This window comes from Hyla sarda, chromosome 1, assembly GCF_029499605.1.
Source record: "Hyla sarda isolate aHylSar1 chromosome 1, aHylSar1.hap1, whole genome shotgun sequence".
Taxonomy (NCBI): Eukaryota; Metazoa; Chordata; class Amphibia; order Anura; family Hylidae; genus Hyla; species Hyla sarda.
In genome coordinates, this window is record NC_079189.1 from 602,194,013 (window position 1) to 602,216,168 (window position 22,156).

Genomic DNA, 22,156 nt, shown 5'->3' on the forward strand with positions numbered 1-22,156 from the left:
GGAGGAGGCGTGACGGCTATGAAGTATCAGTCACGCCTCCTCCCATAGAAGTGAATGGAGGGGGCGCGGTTGCCACATCGACAGTCATCGGGCACAGATCGGAGTTCGCTCCGTACGCAGAATGACAGGGCACTGCGTCGGCGATCGCAGGGCTCCCCAGCGGAAGGACCCTCGCAATCTAACATCTTATCCCTATGCATTGGATAGGAGATAAGATGTTTGGGGCAGAGTACTCCTTTAATTACATAATATGTCCATAAAATAAACAATTCTTTTCCACACGATTATAGTGGAGATAACCAAGTGTGTGTGTGAAATACACAACAAACAAATGGGATACAATAGGGTTTTTTTTGGAACTTTTCATGAAAGTCGCACTTCACATAAATTACCGTCCAGTGAACTCAAACTGAGCGTGTGGTAGATGAAAAGTCACAAGAAAACGCAAACACGTTTACTGCGCCAAATTTTTTTATTTTTTAACAACACAAACTTTTCCCACATTCTGGTCATGAAATTAGCTTCTTTTGTGTGTGAATTCTCTGATGTTCAACAGAGTCATTTTGGGTTACGTTGCAGTTTGGTAATCATGCAGTAACTCGTGTAGATGTGATATATAGACCACCAGGCCAAATTAAAGAAGTAGATGATCTTCTAGTTGAAGAAATAGCTAAAATGACAATGAAAGAAGTTATCATTATGGGAGACTTCAATCTTCCAGATATAAACTGGAAAACCAAAATAGCTAGTTCAGCCAGGAGTACAGATATTCTAAATTCCCTACTGGGATTATCTCTACAACAAGAGGCTGAGGAGCCAACCCGGAGGGAGGCCATTTTGGATTTGGTATTCACAAATGGAGATTTGGTATATGATTTTATTGTAGGCGAAAGCTTGGGATCTAGTGATCACCAGTCAGTGTGGTTTAATTTAAGAACAGTGAAGGAGTCACACCACACAAAAACAAAAGTTTTAGATTTTAGAAAAACAGACTTTTCAAAAATGAGGTTAGTCATAAATGAGTCCCTATCAGACTGGGACTACTTTAAAGACGCATTATTGAAGGCAACAGAAAATTGCATTAGACTTGTCAGTGAAAGCAGAAAAACGGACCACTGTGGTACTCAGCAGAAGTGGCCAAAATCATAAAAAACAAAAGGCTAGCATTTAGTAATTATAAAACAACCCAGAGCAATGAAGACAGGGAAATCTACAAGACTAGGCAGAAAGAGGCCAAGCAAGTTATAAGAACTTCTAAAGCACAGGCAGAAGAAAAACTAGCTCAGTCTGTGGAAAAAGGGGATAAGACATTCTTCAGATATATAAATGAAAAAAGGAAATGAAAACAAGGAATAACTAAATTAAAAACAAAGGAAGGAAGGTATGTAAAAGAGTAAAAAGGACTAGCCGACTGCCTTAATGAATACTTCTGTGCAGTTTTTACAGAAGAAAAAGGACCTCCATTTGGGAGGATGACTAATGCATGTGTCTTTATAGAGGAAGAGGCTCTATGTTTGCTGTCTGAAGTGAAGACAAATCACAGGGGCCTGATGGGATACACAAAACCGTTAACAGATTTATTTAACCAATCACTGGTAACAGGAGTTGTCCCGAAAGATTGAAAATTAGCAAATGCCGTGCCCATTCACAAGAAAGGTAGTAGGGAGGAATCAAGCAACTATGGGCCAGTAAGTCTGACAAATAGTGGGGAAATTAATAGAAACCCTACTAAAGGATAAGATTATGGAACATCTAAAATCCCATGAATTGCAAGATGAAAAACAACATAGGTTTACTTCAGAGAGATCATGTCAAACAAATCTTAATGATTTTTTTTGACTGGGTGACTAAAATAATAGATGGCGGAGGCAGTAGACATCGTATATGTAGATTTTAGTAAGGCTTCTGACACTGTCCCACATGGAAGACTTATCAATAAACTACAGTCATTGAGCTTGGACTCCCATATTGTTGAGTGGATTAGGCAGTGGGTAAGTGACAAACAACAGAGGGTTGTAGTCAATGGAGAATATTCATAGCAAGGTCTTGTTACCAGTGGGGACCTCAGGGATATGTACTGGGACCAATTTTGTTTAATATCTTCATTAGTGATATTACAGAAGGTCTCGATGGTAAGGTATTGGTCTTTTTGCTGATGACACAAAGATATGTAACAGGGTTGATGTTCCCTGAGGGATACGCTAAATGGAAAAGGATTTTGGAAAACTAGAAGAATGGTCAGAACTCTGGGAACTGAAATTTAATGTGGACAAGTGCAAGATAATGCACCTGGGGTGTAAAAACCCTCAGGCAGAATATATAATATTTGACACAGTCCTGACCTCAGTATCTGAGGAAAGGGATTTAGGAGTAATTATTTCAGAAGACTTAAAGGTAGGAAGACAATGTAATAGAGCAGCAGGAAATGCTAGCAGAATGCTTGGATGTATAGGGAGAGGTATGAGCAGTAGAGAGAAGTGCTCATGCCACTGTACAGAACACTGGTGAGACCTCACTTGGAGTATTGTGTGTATTGGAGGCCGTATCTCCAGAAGGATATAGATACTCTAGAGAGAGTTCAGAAAAGATACTAAACTAGTACTTGGATTGCAGGATAAAACTTACCAGGAAAGGTTAAAGGACCTTAACATGTATGGAAGAAAGAAGAGACAGAGGGGATATGATAGAGACTTTTAAACAGTTATGTACATAAAGGGAATCAACACGGTAAAATGAGGAGGAGATTTAAAAGAAGAAAAACTACCACAAGAGGACATAGTTTTAAATTAGAGGGGCAAAGTTTTAAAAGTAATATCAGGAAGTATTACTTTACTAAGAGAGTAGTGGATACATGGAATAGCCTTCCTGCAGAAGTGGAAAATACAGTGAAGGAGTTTAAGCATGCATGGGATAGGTATAAGGCTATCCTTCCTATATGATAACGTTGCTGAAGAAGGAAAAAGATGTTCTGCAGCGGCGCTGCCCTTCTGAGATCAAATTTCAGATCGAGTCCAGTATGGTAAAAGTATTCACATTTATTTGTGCATACAAATAAGAACAGACAAGAAAGACGCGTTTTATGGTTATGTTACCCCTTTCTCAATTGCAGCTTAAAAAGCTGTGATAGTATTCAGATTATTGGGCAGACTAGATGGGCCAAATGGTTCTTATCTGCCGACACATTCTATGTGATTTCTGAGTAAAACATTTACCACATATCTCAACATGAAAATGGCCTCTCCCCGGTGTGAATTCTATAATGAAAAACAAGACTTGATTTTACAGCAAAACATTCCCCACATTCTTTGCACGAAAATGGCTTCTCTCCTGTGTGAATTCTCTGATGTGCAACAAGAGTTGATTTCTGAGTAAAACATTTCCCACATTCTGAACATGAAAATGGCTTCTCCCCTGTGTGAGTTCTTTGATGTTCAACAAGCCTTGCTTTCTCCACAAAACATTTTCCACATTCTAAGCATGAAAATGGCTTCTCCCCTGTGTGAATTCTCTGATGGCCAACAAGATATGATTTCATAGCAAAACATTTCCCACATTCTTGGCAAGAAAATGGCTTTTCCCCTGTGTGAGTTCTCACATGGCTATCAAGCTGTGATTTGAGAATAAAACTTTTTCCGCATTCTGAGCATGAAAAGGGCTTCTCCCCTGTGTGAATTATCTGATGTGCAACAAGATATGATTTCATAGTAAAAGATTTTCCACATTCTTGGCATGAAAATGGCTTCTCCCCTGTGTGAGTTCTGTGATGTCGAACAAGATGTGATTTGATAGTAAAACATTTCCCACATTCTGAGCAGGAAAATGGCTTCTCCCCTGTGTGAATTCTCACATGTCTTGCAAGCAGCGATTTGAAAATAAAACATTTTCCACATTCTTGGCATGAAAATGGTTTCTCCCCGGTGTGATTTCTCACATGTTTATCAAGTTCTGATTTGAGAATAAAACATTTTCCACATTCTGAGCATGAAAAGGGCTTTTCCCCTGTGTGAATTCTCTGATGTGCAACAAGATGTGATTTCATAGTAAAACATTTCCCACATTCTTTGCATGAAAATGGCTTCTCTCCTGTGTGACTTCTCACATGTGTATCAAGCTGTGATTTGAAAATAAAACATTTTCCACATTCTTGGCATGAAAATGGCTTTTTACCTGTGTGATTTCTCACATGGTTATGAAGTTCTGATTTGAGAATAAAACATTTTCCACATTCTGAGCATGGAAAGGGTTTCTCCCCTGTGTGAATTCTCTGATGTGCAACAAGATATGATTTTGTAGTAAAACATTTCCCACATTCTTGGCATGAAAATGGCTTCTCGCCTGTGTGAGTTCTCTCATGTGAAACTAGATATGATTTCATAGTAAAACATTTCCCACATTCTTGGCATGAAAATGGCTTCTCCCCTGTGTGAATCCGCTGATGGTCAGCAAGATATGATTTCATAGTAAAACATTTCCCACATTCTTGGCATGAAAATGGCTTCTCCCCTGTGTGATTTCTCACGTGTCTATCAAGTTGAGATTTGAAAATAAAACATTTTCCACATTCTTGGCATGAAAAAAGTTTCTTCCCTGTGTGAATTCTCTGATGCTCAATAAGATGTGACTTAACATTCACAGATGAGAGATCTTGTCTGTGAAGGGCTGAGGGTGTATCTGGGATAATGGAATGTTCTTCATATGTATCTTGTGTGATATCATCATCTGCTTTATAATATGAAGATATAAGATTCTCCTCTGATCTCCTGGTACAAGAATCTGCCAAGGATAAAACAGTTTGTTATTTATCAATAATAGAACCTTAAACAATTTACACACATATACAGTCAGTCACATGTTCAGTCAGTCACATGTACAGTCAGCCACATATATAGTCAGTCACATGTCCAGTCAGCCCCATGTCCAGTCAGTCACATATATAGTCAGTCACATGTCCAGTCAGTCCCATGTCCAGTCAGTCCCATGTCCAGTCAGTCCCATGTCCAGTCAGTCCCATGTCCAGTCGGTCCCATGTACAGTCAGTCACATGTACAGTCAGTCACATGTACAGTCAGTCCCGTGTACAGTCAGTCCCATGTACAGTCGGTCACATGTCCAGTCAGTCACATATATAGTTAATGCTGAATTATTCCAGGACATCATAGAATTTGACAATAGAAATTGACATCATAGAACATTCTCCCCATCTGATCTAATCATTTTCTGAACCCCAGATATGTCCCAACAACACTGATGGCACTACAAAGCCCAGCATATTACACTGCAGGAAAGAATCTATTATATTTTCCTCCACTGTGTATGGCTGTGCTTCCCAACCAGGGTGTCCAGAGTAGGAGCAAATCCCCATGGCGAACCTAGACAGTTCCTGACATGGACAGAGGTGTCGGCAGAGAGCACTGTGGACAGACTGGAAAGAACTACACAACTTCCTCTGAAGCATACAGCAGCTGATAAATACTGGAAGGATTAAGATTTTTTTTCATATTGAAAAGGTTTATTAATTTTCAATAAAGAACAACATACAATGAGAAATGAAAACAGTACAAGTACACATCCAAGGATACAACCATAAGTATCAACAAAACAAATCAAAGTTAACAAGATATCAGTCAAGGCATTGATTGGCTAATCGCATGAGGGAGTCTGTCCCCCACGCTAGAGGTATGTAATATATCATAATAGTGCCAACAGAAATCACTAGTTTAGACTAGATACAGACCAGGAACTGAGAAAAAAAAAAAGGAGGGGGGGGGGGGGGAATCCAGCAGACAAAAAGACATCACAAACTACTAAGACTTAAGAGCATGCAAGACTAACAAAAAACAACACAGAAGACAGGAAGGGGAGGGGAAGGAACAGAGGATAGTAGGGGGGCAGGTCAAAGAAAAATCAAGGAGCCATAGAGGACCCCGGGACTAGCAGAGCCCAGTACTCAGGAGTCGACTGAAAAGACGACCAATCAAACCATGTTTTGGTGTAGCGGTCATTCTCTAGGGGTCAAGGCAATCAGCTCCTCCAAGCGCAGGAAGTAGTTAACTTCCGCGAGCCATTCCGCAATAGTCGGGGGTGTAGACGACTTCCATTTACGAGGAATGACTGACTTAGCAGCCTGCAGAAAATAACGCAAGATGGATTTCCTATAGGAAGTGGAAGAAATGTCAAACATAAACGTCAGAACTGCCTCAGGAGAGTCCGGAACAGTTACTCCGGTGACCCTATGTGCAATTGTACGTATTGAGGTCCAGAACGGACGCAGAGAGGGACAATCCCACCAAATGTGCAGCATCGTGCCTGCAGAAAGGCCGCATCACCAGCAGGCCTCAGATACTGACGGGTACCAGCGATGCAACTGCTCCGGAGTTTGGAACCAATGAGAAAGGATCTTATAGTGTGTTACTTGTGATCTGTAAGTTATGACAGACTTATGGGAAAGGCGGAAACATTTCTGCCACTGCGCAGGGGTAAAGCCTCCCAAGAGGTGCAGAACGAGGGTAAAGTAGAAGTGTAGCGAGAAAGCAATAGTCTATACAGAAATCCGATAGTATGGGGAGGTAAAGGAGGGGAAGAGAAGCAATAGCCCTCGAAATTTCGTCATCAGAAAAGGGGGCATCCAACGCAGCAGCCTGAGCCGCATTTAAAAGGCATCCGAGGCAAACCTTGCAGAAAAGAGACTAAACCGACCGGAACAGTCGATGATTGAGAGGTATAGAGACCACTATAGAATTCCCGAAACACCTCATTAATACCAACAGGGTCAGTCACAAGTGCCCCAGTAGCCCCCCAATACAGGGTATAGCAGCGACAGGTCTACTTTTCCTAGCCAAGTATGCCAGCAACCTACCATTTTTATCCCCGAATTCAAATAAAGCAGCCTCCCTATCCACCATTTTCTTTAGAATCTTCTCCTTCTGAAGGATTAACCCCTTAAGGACCAAGTGTTTTTCTGTTTTTGCACTTTCGTTTTTTCCTCCTTACCTTTTAAAAATCATAACCCTTTCAATTTTGCACCTAAAAATCCATATGAGGGCTTATTTTTTGCGCCACCAATTCTACTTTGTAATGACATCAGCGACAAAATTGAAGAAAAAACACAATTTTGTAAATTTTGGGGGCTTCCGTTTCTACGCCGTACATTTTTAGTTAAAAATGACACTTTATCTTTATTCTGTAGGTCCATACGATTAAAATGATACCCAATTTATATAGGTTTGATTATGTCGTACTTTTGGAAAAAATCATAACTTAATGCACGAAAATTAATACATTTAAAATTGTCCTTTACTGACCCCTATAACTTATTTTTCCACGTATGGGGCGGTATGAGGGCTAATGTTTTGCGCCGTGATCTGAAGTTTTAAACGGTACCATTTTTGTTTTGATCGGACTTTTTGATTACTTTTAATTCTTTTTTTTGGTATGAAAAGTGACCAAAAATACGCTATTTTGGACTTTGCGCGTACGCCATTGACCATGCGGATTTACAATATATTTTTATAGTTTGGACATTTATGCACTTGGCGATACCATATATGTTTATTTTTGTTATGTTTATATTATATATATTATATTATTTTTTATATGGAATTTGGGAAAAGGGGGGTGATTTAAACTTTTAATAAGGAAGGGGTTATTGTGTGTTTTTTTTAAACTTTTTTTTATAAAAAAAAAATTTCTGCGGTCAGAAATCAAGGATGGGAATGGAAAGAAATATCCTAATTCCCTACTCTCGCTAACTAACACAAACAGGCAAGACCTAGGATCCTTTGAACAGGTCAGTCCGGAGGGGACGCAGCAGGAGCCGCATCCACTCACTGCAAGGCCTCGGCCGGAGATGTGAAGAATCTGGAATTCATCCCACCCACCACATGAAGACGGGCTGTGAACAGCATAGCATAACGATATCCCTTTGTACGGAGACTGCTATGAACTTCAGTGAACTTGTTTCTCTGGTTACGCAGCTCCACAGAAAAGTCCGGATCGAACGCCACCCTGGTGTCATTAAAGCGGATTTCTCCTTTAATTCACACAGCTCTCAGGATAGCGTCTCTGTCCCTATAATGTAGAAGCTTTGCCAGGAATGCTCTAGGAGGAGTCCCCCAATGGGCCCTCTCTACAGTAAAGTAAGGTGAAAAGGTATCAGCCGGCAACAGTTCCTTGAGCCAGGATTCCAGAAAAGCCACAGAATCCAAACCTTCAGCTTTTTCAGGCAGGCCCACCAGGCGAATATTATTACACCTCAGTCTATTCTCCATGTAATCCGCCCTGTCAAGTACAGACTTAATCTGTCTCTGCATTGTCGTCAATTGCACCGGGATAGGTGACAGAGCGTCTTCGATGGTGGAGAACCTCCACTCGACCTCGCCAGTGCGCTCACGGAGCTTCTGAGTCTCGTGATGAAGTATCACAAAGTCTTGACGGAGTTCATCCACCTTGGAGACCATCAGTGTTTGTCAGGATGTGAATGCTGCTAAAAGTTGCGTAAACTTCTGATCCACCGAATCAGCAGGACAGGCAGAGTGGTGAAGGGAGCAGCATCTCTCTGAGCCAGGAGAACTGGGGAACATAGGGGGGGAGGGAGCAAGAGACAAGGAGGGCCTTGTAAATTGACAGAGTTCTCGCAGCATTGGCAGAGATCTTAGCGACCAGAGGAGTAGGAGCACAAGAGTCACTTCCGGCATGCTCAACGGCAGGCTGAGTACCCTCATCATAGGAGATCTCATCTTCCGAGGACTGTCTGACTGCCTCAGCCGGTGGTTTGCTCTTTTTAGACGGCTCCTCGGACCTCCCATGTCCACCAATAACAAGAGCACCACCAAGTCCCAAGAATAGTTACAGTAGATGCCCAGTAGCTGCACAGCAGATGCACAGTAGAAGCCCAGAAAAGTCACAGTGGGCACCCAGTAGGTGCACAGTGATTGCACAGGAGAGGTTTAGTAGAAGCGCTGCCGATACACAGTGGCTGCACAGTAGATGCACAGTGGAGCACAGTAGATGCGCAACTGAGGCACAGAGGTTACACAGGAGACTCTCAGTAGATCCACTGCCGATGCACAGTGATTACCCAGTAGATGCACAGTAGATGTACAGCAGGTGTGCCGCAGATGCACCGTGGTTGCCAGGAGATGCAGAGTAGATGCACAATAGATGCGCTGCAGATGCACAGCGGGTGCACAGTAGATGCACAGTAGAAGCTCTGCAGATGTACAGGGGCAGCACAGTAGATGTCCATTAGTGGCACAGTGGATGCACAGTAGAAGCAAATGCACAGCAGATGCACAGTAAATTAACTGGAGATGCACAATAGATAAATCAGAGCTGGGCACCACAGAATCAGCCTGCAGACAGTCTATACTCCTCAGAGGATAACGTCTCCCACCTTCCTCAGCAGCAGCAACAACCGTCCACAGGCAGAGGCCACCCTTCACTCTCTCTCCACTGCCTGGGCACAGGAGTCCCCCCAGCAACCGCCGACTTGCCCACGAAGCACCAGCAATGGTGGTCCTCTCCTCACCACCAGGGCCTTCCCCCTGTACTTCAGCTCGCCTGCCACACCAGGGTCACCTCCGCTCCCCCCCTCCATATCACCTCACCGCTGACTCCAGACCCCAGGCTCCAGCAAGGACCACACTCCACAGCAGAGATCCCCGGCCGCAGCCGTCGGAGTCCGCGCACACTCACCGCGGACGGTATCATTTGCTCATGTCTGTTATGATGGGCAGTAAATCTGTGGGAGGTCTGGCAGTACCGAAAGTATTACCTGGCAGTCCACCTCCGCCATCTCTCTGCCAGGTCCTCATACTAGGTTTATAGTAAACAATTGGAGAAGGGGGTCCAGCTCTCAGATGAATCGCAGTTAAAACATAGCTTTTACTAATTCATATTAAAACATGGAACAAACGAAAACCAAAAACCTAATAGTGACTAAGAGCTTACCATGAGCTCCAAACGAGTCGGCGTGCTGTTTTTTAACGCACTATTAGGTTTTTTGTTTTAGTTTCTTCCATGTTTTAATATGACTTAGTAAAAGATATGTTTTAACAGCGATTCATCTGAGAGCTGGACCCCCTTCTCCATTCATTTTCTATACCCGGGAAGCGGCCCGCATAGTCCGTGCTCCAGAAATTGTACTACAGCCGGAGTCCCTCTACATCGTGTCCGTATTGGGTGGTGAGCTGAGCATTGTTTTCTTTCCATTTACCTATGTTTATAGTAGGCGGATGGAGATTGATAAATTGAGGCTGGCCACAATCCACCCAAATTACTTTCTCCCAGTACGTCTGGGGTTATTGTGCTGGGAAGTATGGGCTCTGTTCTCCTTCTCCCCTGCAGTCGTTCCTTCATCACTCAGAAATCCCATCTAGTGTGACTTCAGGTATGGCTCATATATGGGGCCCAAAAAACACTCTTTTGCTACGCTGATGTGGTGGATCCATTTTCCTGTACTTTGCTTTCCTAAATACAGAATTCCCTCCTCCGAACGGCTGCGATACCTACACATACGCCATCATGGCCTCCAAATTTGGGGCCTTCTCTCTGATATGTTCTCTATTTTATAATGCTCCAGTGGGAGATGGTGCGCCTGCTCATAGGTAATCTCGCTTGCTCAGTTATATGGGATATGTCGGTGGGGTGGTGGGGGTTGACCCTTCATAGCTTTTTGTCATGCCCATTGATAGGGGGGTTTTGGGCTGAGGTTGGCCGGTTGGTGATGGATTTGTTTGGGGTTGTACCTTTGGACCCTATGATTTACCTCTTCCACTTGTCCCTCTTCCTTCCTTGGGGTAGAGGGGTGTTACATTACTTCTACATGTCCTTTTAGCGGCTAAAACACTGATAGCTGAATTCTGGAAAAAGGTTAGCCCCCCTTCCCTGATGGACCTAATTGCCAGGGTACAGGAAATTAGGTCTCTGGAGTCCCTCACAGCCTCACTGAATAATACTATGGACTTATCTACCTCCATATGGGAACCCTGGGATCATTTGGTAGACGGACAGCCTTCCTGACCCCTTCCCATCCCTCTTTTGATCCCTTACTTCTTGTGCTCCCCTCCCCCTCTGCTGTCTGTTTTTGTTTGTCTTTTGTGGCCTATACTGCACTATATAAGCAAATAATTTTCCGGAGTGCTTCTTTAGGACATGCAAAGAACATCATGTACATAAGATCCAAGATGAAGGACACAGCGCAGATGAACCTTATAACTGTAGAAAGTGGTTCTTTATACAAAAGAAATCAGTGTACACATCAACAAACACTTAACACAGCGTCACCTATTGACTTCAATATACTTCAGACAACATTTAATAAATCTGCAGCTGTTGCTTATATTTCAACAAATCTTTTATCTTTTCATCTACATATAAAAGGAGCTTATAGTTCCTTACTCAAAAAATTGGGAAAATACTTTTTCCTTCTAAGTAGTGACAGCGGATGATAGGGAAATAAACCTCAGCATTCAAACATTGTGCGAGAATTGTTTACTAGAAACAGAGAACAAGTACATGAGATATAAAGATGGAGGATACAGAGAAGACTGATGGAAAGTGGATAAGAATACCAGAGGAACCAGGAACATGGATAAACATTCACAGTTAACACAGCGCCACCTGCTGACTTCCAAATACATCCACCAACATATAAAAGATAATATCGTATTTATCGGCCTAAAGTCTATCTGCGTGTTATACGCCGATAAACTTAAAAAATGCACAGAAGCCACTGCAGTTCAATGATTTAAAGCGGGTGCTTTAAATCAATGAACTGCAGTGGCTTTTGCGGAGCCAGAGACCTGCAGTCACTGCCCGCTTCTCTGCCCCTGCCTGTCCTGGGGTCCTGCCCCATTGCCTCCCCCATCCCCGGTTTTATAATTACGGTACCTGTTCCCGGGGTCCGTGCTGCTTCTGGCTCCGGCGGTGTCCTGCGTTGTTGCTATGCGCTGCGCAATGACGAGTGACGTCTTCAACGCGACGTCACCGTCAGTGGCCTGGCGCACAGTGACAGCTAAGGACGCCTCCGGAGCCAGAAGCAGCGTGGACCCCGGGAACAGGTAATTATAAAACCGGGGATGGGGAAGGTAATGGGGCAGCGGCAGTCTCTGGATAGCCTGGGGGAGAGAAGCAGCGGCAGCAGGACTCTAGGCTCCAGGTAAGGCAGGGGGAGATAAGCGGGCAGCGACGGCGGTCTCTGACCCTGCAAAAGCAGCTGCTATCAGGGTATACACATGCACACACACGCACCCTCATTTTACCAAGGATATTTGGGTAAAAAACTTTTTTTACCCAAATATCCTTGGAAAAATGAGGGTGTGTGTTATAGGCCGGTGCGTGGTATACCCCGATAAATACGGTATGTCTTAGTCCCAAAATTGTAAAAAAAATTAATTTCCCTCATCATGACTGACAGCAGAAGATGATTCTACATCCATATTATAAGCTCACAGCATGTGTCATAGCCTATAACAGTGTCACAATTTTATCCAGATTTCATTCATATTTAGGTTAAATGGAGAACATATACAGAACAAAAAGTGACAGAACAGCCGTACACTAATTTTTAGATATTTTAATTCCCTGTGAAATTGCTTCCCTACATTTAGTGGTTACTACTCACCTTGGGAGTTACCTGTAGGAATGTCCTGCTTATACTGCTCATCACCACTCACATCTGTCTCTTCTTCTTCTTCCTTTAGGTCTGTAGCATTAATATAGTTCAGATCTTTCCCAGTAGGAATGCCCTCCTTATACTGCTCCTCACCGCTCATATCTGTCTCTTCTTCCTTTATGTCTGTAGTATTAATATAGTTCATATCTTTCCCTGTAGGAATGTCCTCCTTATACTGCTCATCACCGCTCACATCTGTCTCCTCCTCTTCTTCTTTTATGTCTGTAGCATTAATATAGTTCAGATCTTTCCCTGAAGGAATGTCCTCCTTATACTGATCATCACCGCTCACATATGTCTCTTCTTCCTTTATGTCTGTGGCATTAATATAGTTCAGATCTTTCCCAGTACGAATGTCCGCCTTATATTGCTCATCACCGCTCACATCTGTCTCTTCTTCTTCCTTTATGTCTGTAGCATTAATATAGATCAGATCTTTTCCTGTAGGAATGTCCCCCTTATACTGATCATCACCGCTCACATATGTCTCTTCTTCCTTTATGTCTGTGGCATTAATATAGTTCAGATCTTTCCCAGTACGAATGTCCGCCTTATATTGCTCATCACCGCTCACATCTGTCTCTACTTCTTCTTTTATGTCTGTAGCATTAATATAGTTCAGATCTTTCCCTGTAGGAATGCCCCCCTTATACTGATCATCACTGCTCACATATGTCTCTTCTTCCTTTATGTCTGTGGCATTAATATAGTTCAGATCTTTACCCTGATCCATAAGCTGTAGAAGAAATATTGTTAAAGTCATCAGACAGTAGGAGAAGTCACTTAGAATGTTTTAGGGTAAAAAAAAGATTATTAAAAGCGCAGCTGTCAATTTAGTTTTTTTTTAATCAGGATAAGCTGCCCTGTGTGTGTACATAACAAATATCACTGTTTCTGGCCATTATATAAAATAACATATATGGCATTTTTCATTAGATTTCTGCTCTAGAGGCTTCATTTTTAGTTGTCCATAAGCTGGTGGGTGCCGCCTAGCCTCTATGATGTCTCCCATACATTGCACACACACACAGAAGAGGATCCTATTCTTCTCTTTATAGGACACTCTAAAAAGCAGCTGTAGCATGGAGGACATTACAGATCAGTAGTGAGTAGTCTACATTGTAAATCAAGCATTGAGGTAAATTCAATGGATCTGGACCTGCTGTTCTACCCAGAGTAGGGTAGAACTCCACTATAAGGACCTTTTGGCCTACCTGGCAAGCAGTTACCCACATCAGGACTACTCTCAGGGAGTGATCTTGTCGAGTCTAAGTACCCTCTAAGGTTCCTACCCTTTATCCCACTCCATGATCTGCAAACTGGAACTCTGCTGGTAGAAGACACCAGGACATTTTCTGTGAGTGCTCCTGGTGTCAGTAGCCATTTGCCAAGTGGCGCAGATGATCCAAGTGGCAGGCACCGGGAATCAGGCAGAGGTGGGACTGTATGGAGGTGTTAGTAGTAGGCTGGAAGTGAGGTAGTGGAGTCAAGTTTAGGTAGAAAAGTGGCTGTAGACAACTAGGATAAGTGAAGGAAATATTAAAAACACATGCTCTGGCCCCATTAACCCTTTTTTTTACCTTAATGACAGACTCTTTTTAATTTTTTTTATTTGACATGTGTCTCTTTAAATGGTAATAACTTTAGAACGTTTTTTCTGAGCAGCGTGATTTGGAGATTTTTTTAATGGTGTTCACTGTATGGTAAAAGTCATGTTATATTTATTCTGTGGGTCGGTATGATTATGGTGATACCCATTTTATATAGCTTTTTATGTTCTTTTTTCTATTCTGAGCAAAATTCTTCTTTTCCCTTTTTTTGTGTTATGTTCTGACAGCCGTAACTTTTTTATTTTTCGTTCAACGCCATTGAGTGAGTGCTTATTTTTAGCTGGACATTTTATTGGTATAATTTTTGCGATACGTGCTACCTTTTGATCCTTTCCTTTTTATTACCCTATTTGTACCAATACTGGTGAATTTTGCTCTTTTTTGTTGTTTTTCTTTTTCGTGCGGGATAATTTACATCATAGCTTTATAGTACACATCATTATGTGGCAATACCTAGTATGTATAGTGTGTTTTTTTATGATAATAAAGGGCTTTTATTGGGAAAGAGACATGACTTTTTTTTATATACTTTTATTGAAAAACCTTTTATTATTTTATTTTTCACTTTTTACAGGTTATACTATGCTGCAATACATTTGTACTGCAGCACAATATAACCTGATCTGCTGCACACACTACAGTCTCTGCGATCTAGACTATGGCTGGACCTCACAGGCTTCCGTAGCTGGCAGACAGGAGGCCATCAGCTGGCCTCCTGCTGCCATAGCAACAAATGGCGACCCACGATCGTATCGAGGAGCTGCCGTTGGTGAACAGGGGGAGCATCCTCCCCCTGTCAACACCACAGATGCCGTGATCAGGATTGATAATGGGTTAATGCTGCGGCGGGACCGGCGCTGGGGCGGGACCCGGCTGAGTCCCGCCACCGATCTCCTAAGCTGCGCGCGGCAGAGCAGGACGTATGCATATGTCCCTGCGCGTGAACATGTCGGGTGCTGAGACATATCCATACGTCCTGTAGCGGTAAGGGGCCAGAGGAAGAAACAGAAGGATGGATGAAGGCAGAAGCCGAAACTTGTCATTGAGAAGGCAAAGCAGTGTCTGGTACCCAGCGGCAGTGAGTGTTGGGAACGGCAGGTGCACGCAGGCTGTAGACATGGAGGAGAGTATAATTCATTTTGGAGCCCCTGTTTCTAGGGGGCAAACTAGGAACTTTACCGTCTCTGTGTGTCTCTGTTCTCTAAATTCATCCCCCCATAATGGTAACCATTTCATTATCATGATGCCAAAACTGACATGACAGGAGGAGTTATCTGAGCCCCATAGCTGTGCACCTTTCTCATTCCACAAGTATAAAGCATATAATACTGTAGGATAAAACAAGACTGAACACAAGAGCTTCACAGCCCTTCTACAGATCATAGGGAATATCTCCATCTACCTGATCCTGATCCTGTGGAAGAAGAGGACGGGGACACCTCTCTGCTGCTGTTCTCTTACTGGATCTGACTGTAGGGAACACATACAGAGACTGAATTCATTCTTTACATACAAATAATGAGAGGACGTGTGTATATAGTCATGTCTATTACCTGCTGATGTGAGGGGCTGCTGATCCTCCATCATCACCTGATCCTTGTACTGATCCTTGTGTCCTTCTACATACTCCCACTCCTCCATGGAGAAATAGACCGCCACGTCCTGACACCTTATAGGAACCTGGAGAGACCTCAGCACTGTTCTCTATATAAGTAATGTTACTTTATATTAGTTACATCCATTGGGACACAGACAGGCAGGTTAGTGAGATTAGGAAAGTACAGAAAATACCACAAAAATCCAGAATAACCAAAGTTTTGAGCCTTGTGCATGACAGATCTGCAAACATATGGACCTAAGGCTTTTTTCAACCGTACGAACTATACAATATTAATAATAATAATAAAAATAATAATGGTGTATACAGGAAAAAGTATGGACCATAACGATGATAAGAACCCCACAGCCATATGAATAGGACATTACAAAAGTGCGCTGTGTGTGTAGACGTAACCAGTCCTACCGAGAAGAAAAATCGCTTGAGAATGAGAGGCCGCGCTCAATCCTAGAGCCCACAGCAGTGATCGGTCCAGCTCCGCCCAAAGACCGCAAAGGGGATTGACGAGACCAATCCTGGATTATAACCACTGCTACAAGCCACTCGTTCACCTACATGACGGGACTGTAGAGTTTCTAACCTAACCTGAAAGCAACGACGGACCTACAAGAGAAAAGACCTCATAGTGAAAAGCAGAAAAATAATAACTGAACCAGGTCACCATGCATTAATCCATGACCTGCAGATAAGGTAAAACTACTGAAAATATGGCAGTCATGTCCTGAAAATGTGTTCGAAACACAGGACTATGCAGTGCATCCAGGGGCGTCGTTAGGGGGGGGGCTAATGGGACTATAGCCCCGGGTCTCATTTCGGGCTGGATATTTTTTCTTTTTATTTTGCCATCGCAACGTCTCATGGGAGGTGTGGCGGGGAGGGCCGGCGTCCTCTGGTGTGTGTGAGTGCAGCCCAGAAAAAAAGACGCTGGCCTGAGCAGTGGAGCGTGGCATTCTGAAGGCTCAGCGCGGGGACATTCGGGAGGCTCGGGGCAGACATTCGAGAGGCTTGTCAGAACACAGCAAGGTAATTGACACACCACGACCCCACCGCCATTTCCCTCTGTAGATGAAGTTAAACTACAACTCTCAGCATGCTCAGACTGGGCCTGCTGGGAGTTGTAGTATTGCAACATCTAGAGGCACATTGGTTGAAAAAAACATTGCATTAAAAGACTTCCAAGGCAGTGTTCCACAATCAGGGTGCCTCCAGGTGTTGCAAAACTACAACTCCCAGCATGACCAGCCACCCACAAGCCATTTGAGCATGCTGAAAGTTATAGTTTCGCAACAGCTGAAGGCACCCTGGTTGGGAAACACTCATCTACTGTCATACCTGGCTACCTAACTTATCTATATACATGCCTACCTAATTACCTAACTGCCTAGCTACATACCTGACCTGGCTAGTTACCTACCTACCCACCTGACTATTTGGCTACTGTACATGCCCATTTGTAAGGAGCAGGACACCAAGGGGGCATTTTTTTTATAGTGTGGAGGCCTAAACATGGGGAGATTGTGTAGAGGAGGGCACTGGCACTGGAAAACCACTGGAGTCTAACATGTTTGTCCTGCAGATGTAGAAGAGATGAATTTTTGGCTGGAAGAAGCCGTCATGTTGGTCTGATCTGAATGGGGAAGAAAAGGAAAGAGGACGACACTGATCAGAAAAGATGTGATTGTGAGTCCCTGCGTATTTTCTGCTGATGATTTGCTTTAGTACATTTTGCTGCCCACTGACTTTAAGCTGTAGGAAAATCTGCTGAGCAAATCTCAGCAGAAAATATGCAGGTGTGAATGTACCCTTAATCATTTATGGAGTCCAACTCCAAGGTTTAGATGTTCAAACCGAGGCTGAAGATTTATGGCACCATATAACAGAAAATGCTTTGTTTTATGATGCAATAAATCTTCAGCCCTGATTTGAACAATGAAACCTTGGAGTTGTGCTGTTACTTTCTTTGTCTTTTCGGTACTGTGTACAGCTGGTATCTACCTCTATATGGTCCTGCAAATAATCACTTACATGGTATACAGATCCTGTGTACAGCTGGTATCTACCGCTATATGGTCCTGCAAATAATCACTTACATGGTATAGAGATCCTGTGTACAGCTGGTATCTACCTCTATATGGTCCTGTATATAATCACTTATATGGTATACAGATCCTGTGTACAGCTGGTATCTACCTCTATATGGTCCTGTATATAATCACTTACATGGTATACAGATCCTGTGTACAGCTGGTATCTACCTCTATATGGTCCTGTATATAATCACTAATATGGTATACAGATCCTGTGAACAGCTGGTATCTACCTCTATATGGTTCTGTATACAATCACTTATATGGTACACAGATCCTGTGTATGCTGGTATATACCACTATATGGTTCTGTATATAATCACTTATAAGGTATACAGATCCTGTGTACAGCTGGTATCTACATCTATATGGTCCTTTATATAATCACTAACATGGTATCCAGGCAGTGTACAGCTGGTATATACCTCTATATGGTCCTGTATATAATCACTTATATGGTATATAGATCCTGTGTACAGCTGTTATCTACCTCTGTATGGTGAATATATTTGGAAATATGGTATTTTGTATAGTTTATTTTATTAAGTAACAAATATACTACCGTATATAAAACAAATAGACTACAGCATCCCGCTGCTGTGGGCGGAGCCAGTGGAAATGTCACCCCACATACTCACGACTCCCTCGTCTGGTAGGGAAAATCCCTTAGGCAACCACAACCTCGCGTCTGTTTGCAACTGACTGCTGGACCGGGAATTGCGAGACTAGCGGCCTCTTGAGACGGATTTGGCAGAAGCCCCTTAGACTTGTATATGACCTCCAGCACAAGCAGCGCTGCTCTTGGAGCGAGTCACATTATAAGTCTATGGGGCGTCTAGGGAAGCTGGAAGGAAATTGCTGCGAGCTGGAGAGTGAAGGGCATTACTGTTCGATCCTTCCCGCTCGCTCTAATGTGGTCAGTGGGGGTCCCAGCAATGAGACCCTGACTAATCAAAATGTTTGACACATCTCTTTATTATTTTAAAGGGATACTCCAGTGCTCCAGCGTTCTGAACATTTTGTCAGAACGCTCGGAGCCGGAGGCCGTGATCGTGATATCACAGCCACGCCCACTCATGACATCATGCCACGCCCCTCCATTCATGTCTATGGGAGGGGGTGTCAGCCGACACGCCCCCTCCCATAGACATGAATGTAGGGGGCGTGTCATGACATCACGAGGGGGCGTAGCCGTGATGGCCACTGCAGCGGGACCCCCATGATCAGACATCTTCTCCCCTATCCTTTGGAGTGCCCCTTTAATGACACACAGCGTACATGTACACCCTGGTTACATTCCAGGTGTATGAAGCGAGATTACAAGCTGAGTGCGCTTCATACCCTATAAGCAGATGTGTTATTGCTAGGCATGTTGGGAGTTGTAGTTTTACAACAGCTGGAGACACCCTGGTTGGGAAACACTGATCTAAATATACTGATATATATATATATATACTCTGGGGGCTGATAGGAAATCTCTGCCGCCAAAAAACAAGTCCTCATATGGGTCTGTAAGAGGGAAACTAAAAGCGTCATTAGAGGGCGAGGAGGAAACAAAATGCAAATACACCGAGTCATTAAAGGGTTAATGGTAACAATGGAGGAATCGCTGCTGTTTACATCCACAAATACAAAGTAAATAAAAGTTCTTCAATAATTTCTATGTCCCCCGTAATGACGTCACCGAGAACTGCGACTCCTCCTGATGACATCACAATCCTCATATATATATATATATACACTACATACCTCCACCGCAGACTGTACAGAGCCGTGTACTTACCCTGTGCTTACACCACCTGCCATGATGTCACAGTCATGTGATCAGTCACATGGAGAAAGAGGAGGAGGAGTCACATGATCAGGGGCTGCTGCTCTAGGCTCATCTGCTCAGTGTATGCAGGACTCTGCTGTGCTGGTTGTGATCGCTGCTGGATGAGCTGAAGTTATGTGTATGCAGCAGAGCTGTGTGTGTGTGATGTGCGTGGTGCAGAGCTGTGTATGTTATATATGTCTGCAGCAGAGCTGTGTGTAATGTGCATGTAGCTGAGCTGTATGTGTACTCAGTAGAGCTGTATATGTGTAATGTGCATGTAGCTGAGCTGTATGTGTACACAGTAGAGCTGTATATGTGTAATGTACATGTAGCTGAGCTGTATGTGTACACAGTAGTGCTGTATATGTGTAATGTGCATGTAGCTGAGCTGTGTGTACACAGTAGAGCTGTATATGTGTAATGTACATGTAGCTGAGCTGTATGTGTACACAGTAGAGCTGTATATGTGTAATGTACATGTAGCTGAGCTGTATGTGTACACAGTAGAGCTGTATATGTGTAATGTGCATGTAGCTGAGCTGTATGTGTACACAGTAGAGCTGTATATGTGTAATGTACATGTAGCTGAGCTGTATATGTACACAGTAGAGCTGTATATGTGTAATGTACATGTAGCTGAGCTGTATGTGTACACAGTAGAGCTGTATATGTGTAATGTACATGTACCTGAGCTGTATGTGTACACAGTAGAGCTGTATATGTGTAATGTGCATGTAGCTGAGCTGTATGTGTACACAGTAGTGCTGTATATGTGTAATGTGCATGTAGCTGAGCTGTATGTGTACACAGTAGAGCTGTATATATGTAATGTGCATGTAGCTGAGCTGTATGTGTACACAGTAGAGCTGTATATGTGTAATGTGCATGTAGCTGAGCTGTATGTGTACACAGTAGAGCTGTATATGTGTAATGTACATGTAGCTGAGCTGTATGTGTACACAGTAGAGCTGTATGTGTGTAATGTGCATGTAGCTGAGCTGTATGTGTACACAGTAGAGCTGTATATGTGTAATGTACATGTAGCTGAGCTGTATGTGTACACAGTAGAGCTGTATATGTGTAATGTACATGTAGCTGAGCTGTATGTGTACACAGTAGTGCTGTATGTGTGTAATGTGCATGTAGCTGAGCTGTATGTGTACACAGTAGAGCTGTATATGTGTAATGTACATGTAGCTGAGCTGTATGTGTACACAGTAGAGCTGTATATGTGTAATGTGCATGTAGCTGAGCTGTATGTGTACACAGTAGAGCTGTATATGTGTAATGTACATGTAGCTGAGCTGTATGTGTACACAGTAGAGCTGTATATGTGTAATGTGCATGTAGCTGAGCTGTATGTGTACACAGTAGAGCTGTATATGTGTAATGTACATGTAGCTGAGCTGTATGTGTACACAGTAGTGCTGTATATGTGTAATGTACATGTAGCTGAGCTGTATGTGTACACAGTAGAGCTGTATATGTGTAATGTACCTGTAGCTGAGCTGTATGTGTACACAGTAGAGCTGTATATGTGTAATGTGCATGTAGCTGAGCTGTATGTGTACACAGTAGAGCTGTATATGTGTAATGTGCATGTAGCTGAGCTGTATGTGTACACAGTAGAGCTGTATGTGTACACAGTAGAGCTGTATATGTGCATGTAGCTGAGCTGTATGTGTACACAGTAGAGCTGTATATGTGTAATGTACATTTAGCTGAGCTGTATGTGTACACAGTAGAGCTGTATATGTGTAATGTACATTTAGCTGAGCTGTATGTGTACACAGTCGAGCTGTATGTTTACACAGTCGAGCTGTATATGTGTAATGTACATGTAGCTGAGCTGTATGTGTACACAGTAGAGCTGTATGTGTGTAATGTGCATGTAGCTGAGCTGTATGTGTACACAGTAGAGCTGTATGTGTAATGTACATGTAGCTGAGCTGTATATGTGTAATGTACATGTAGCTGAGCTGTATGTGTACACAGTAGAGCTGTATGTGTGTAATGTGCATGTAGCTGAGCTGTATGTGTACACAGTAGAGCTGTATATGTGTAATGTACATGTAGCTGAGCTGTATATGTGTAATGTACATGTAGCTGAGCTGTATGTGTACACAGTAGAGCTGTATATGTGTAATGGATATGTAGCTGAGCTGTATGTGTACACAGTAGAGCTGTATATGTGTAATGGATATGTAGCTGAGCTGTATGTGTTGTAAGGATTCCTCCTTGGGGATTAGCTCCGGGATCGTCCTGGACACTGCCACGGGACACGTTTCCACTCAATAAACCCGCAGACAACAGTTATTCATGCAAGTTTGGCACCTTGCCAGCTTTATTTAG

At 43.0% G+C, this 22,156-nt stretch overlaps 1 protein-coding gene across 1 annotated transcript; it reads right to left on the reverse strand.

The window, feature by feature from the left end:
- Positions 1-350: 350 nt before the first annotated feature.
- On the reverse strand, positions 351-19,758 carry LOC130296535 (oocyte zinc finger protein XlCOF6-like). Its single transcript, XM_056548172.1, is given in 6 exon segments — positions 351-3,222; positions 3,224-4,773; positions 12,623-13,409; positions 15,686-15,753; positions 15,837-15,987; positions 19,738-19,758. Coding segments are annotated over 5 exon segments (2,568 nt in total). The 5' UTR covers positions 15,925-15,987; positions 19,738-19,758; the 3' UTR covers positions 351-3,147.
- Positions 19,759-22,156: the final 2,398 nt, after the last annotated feature.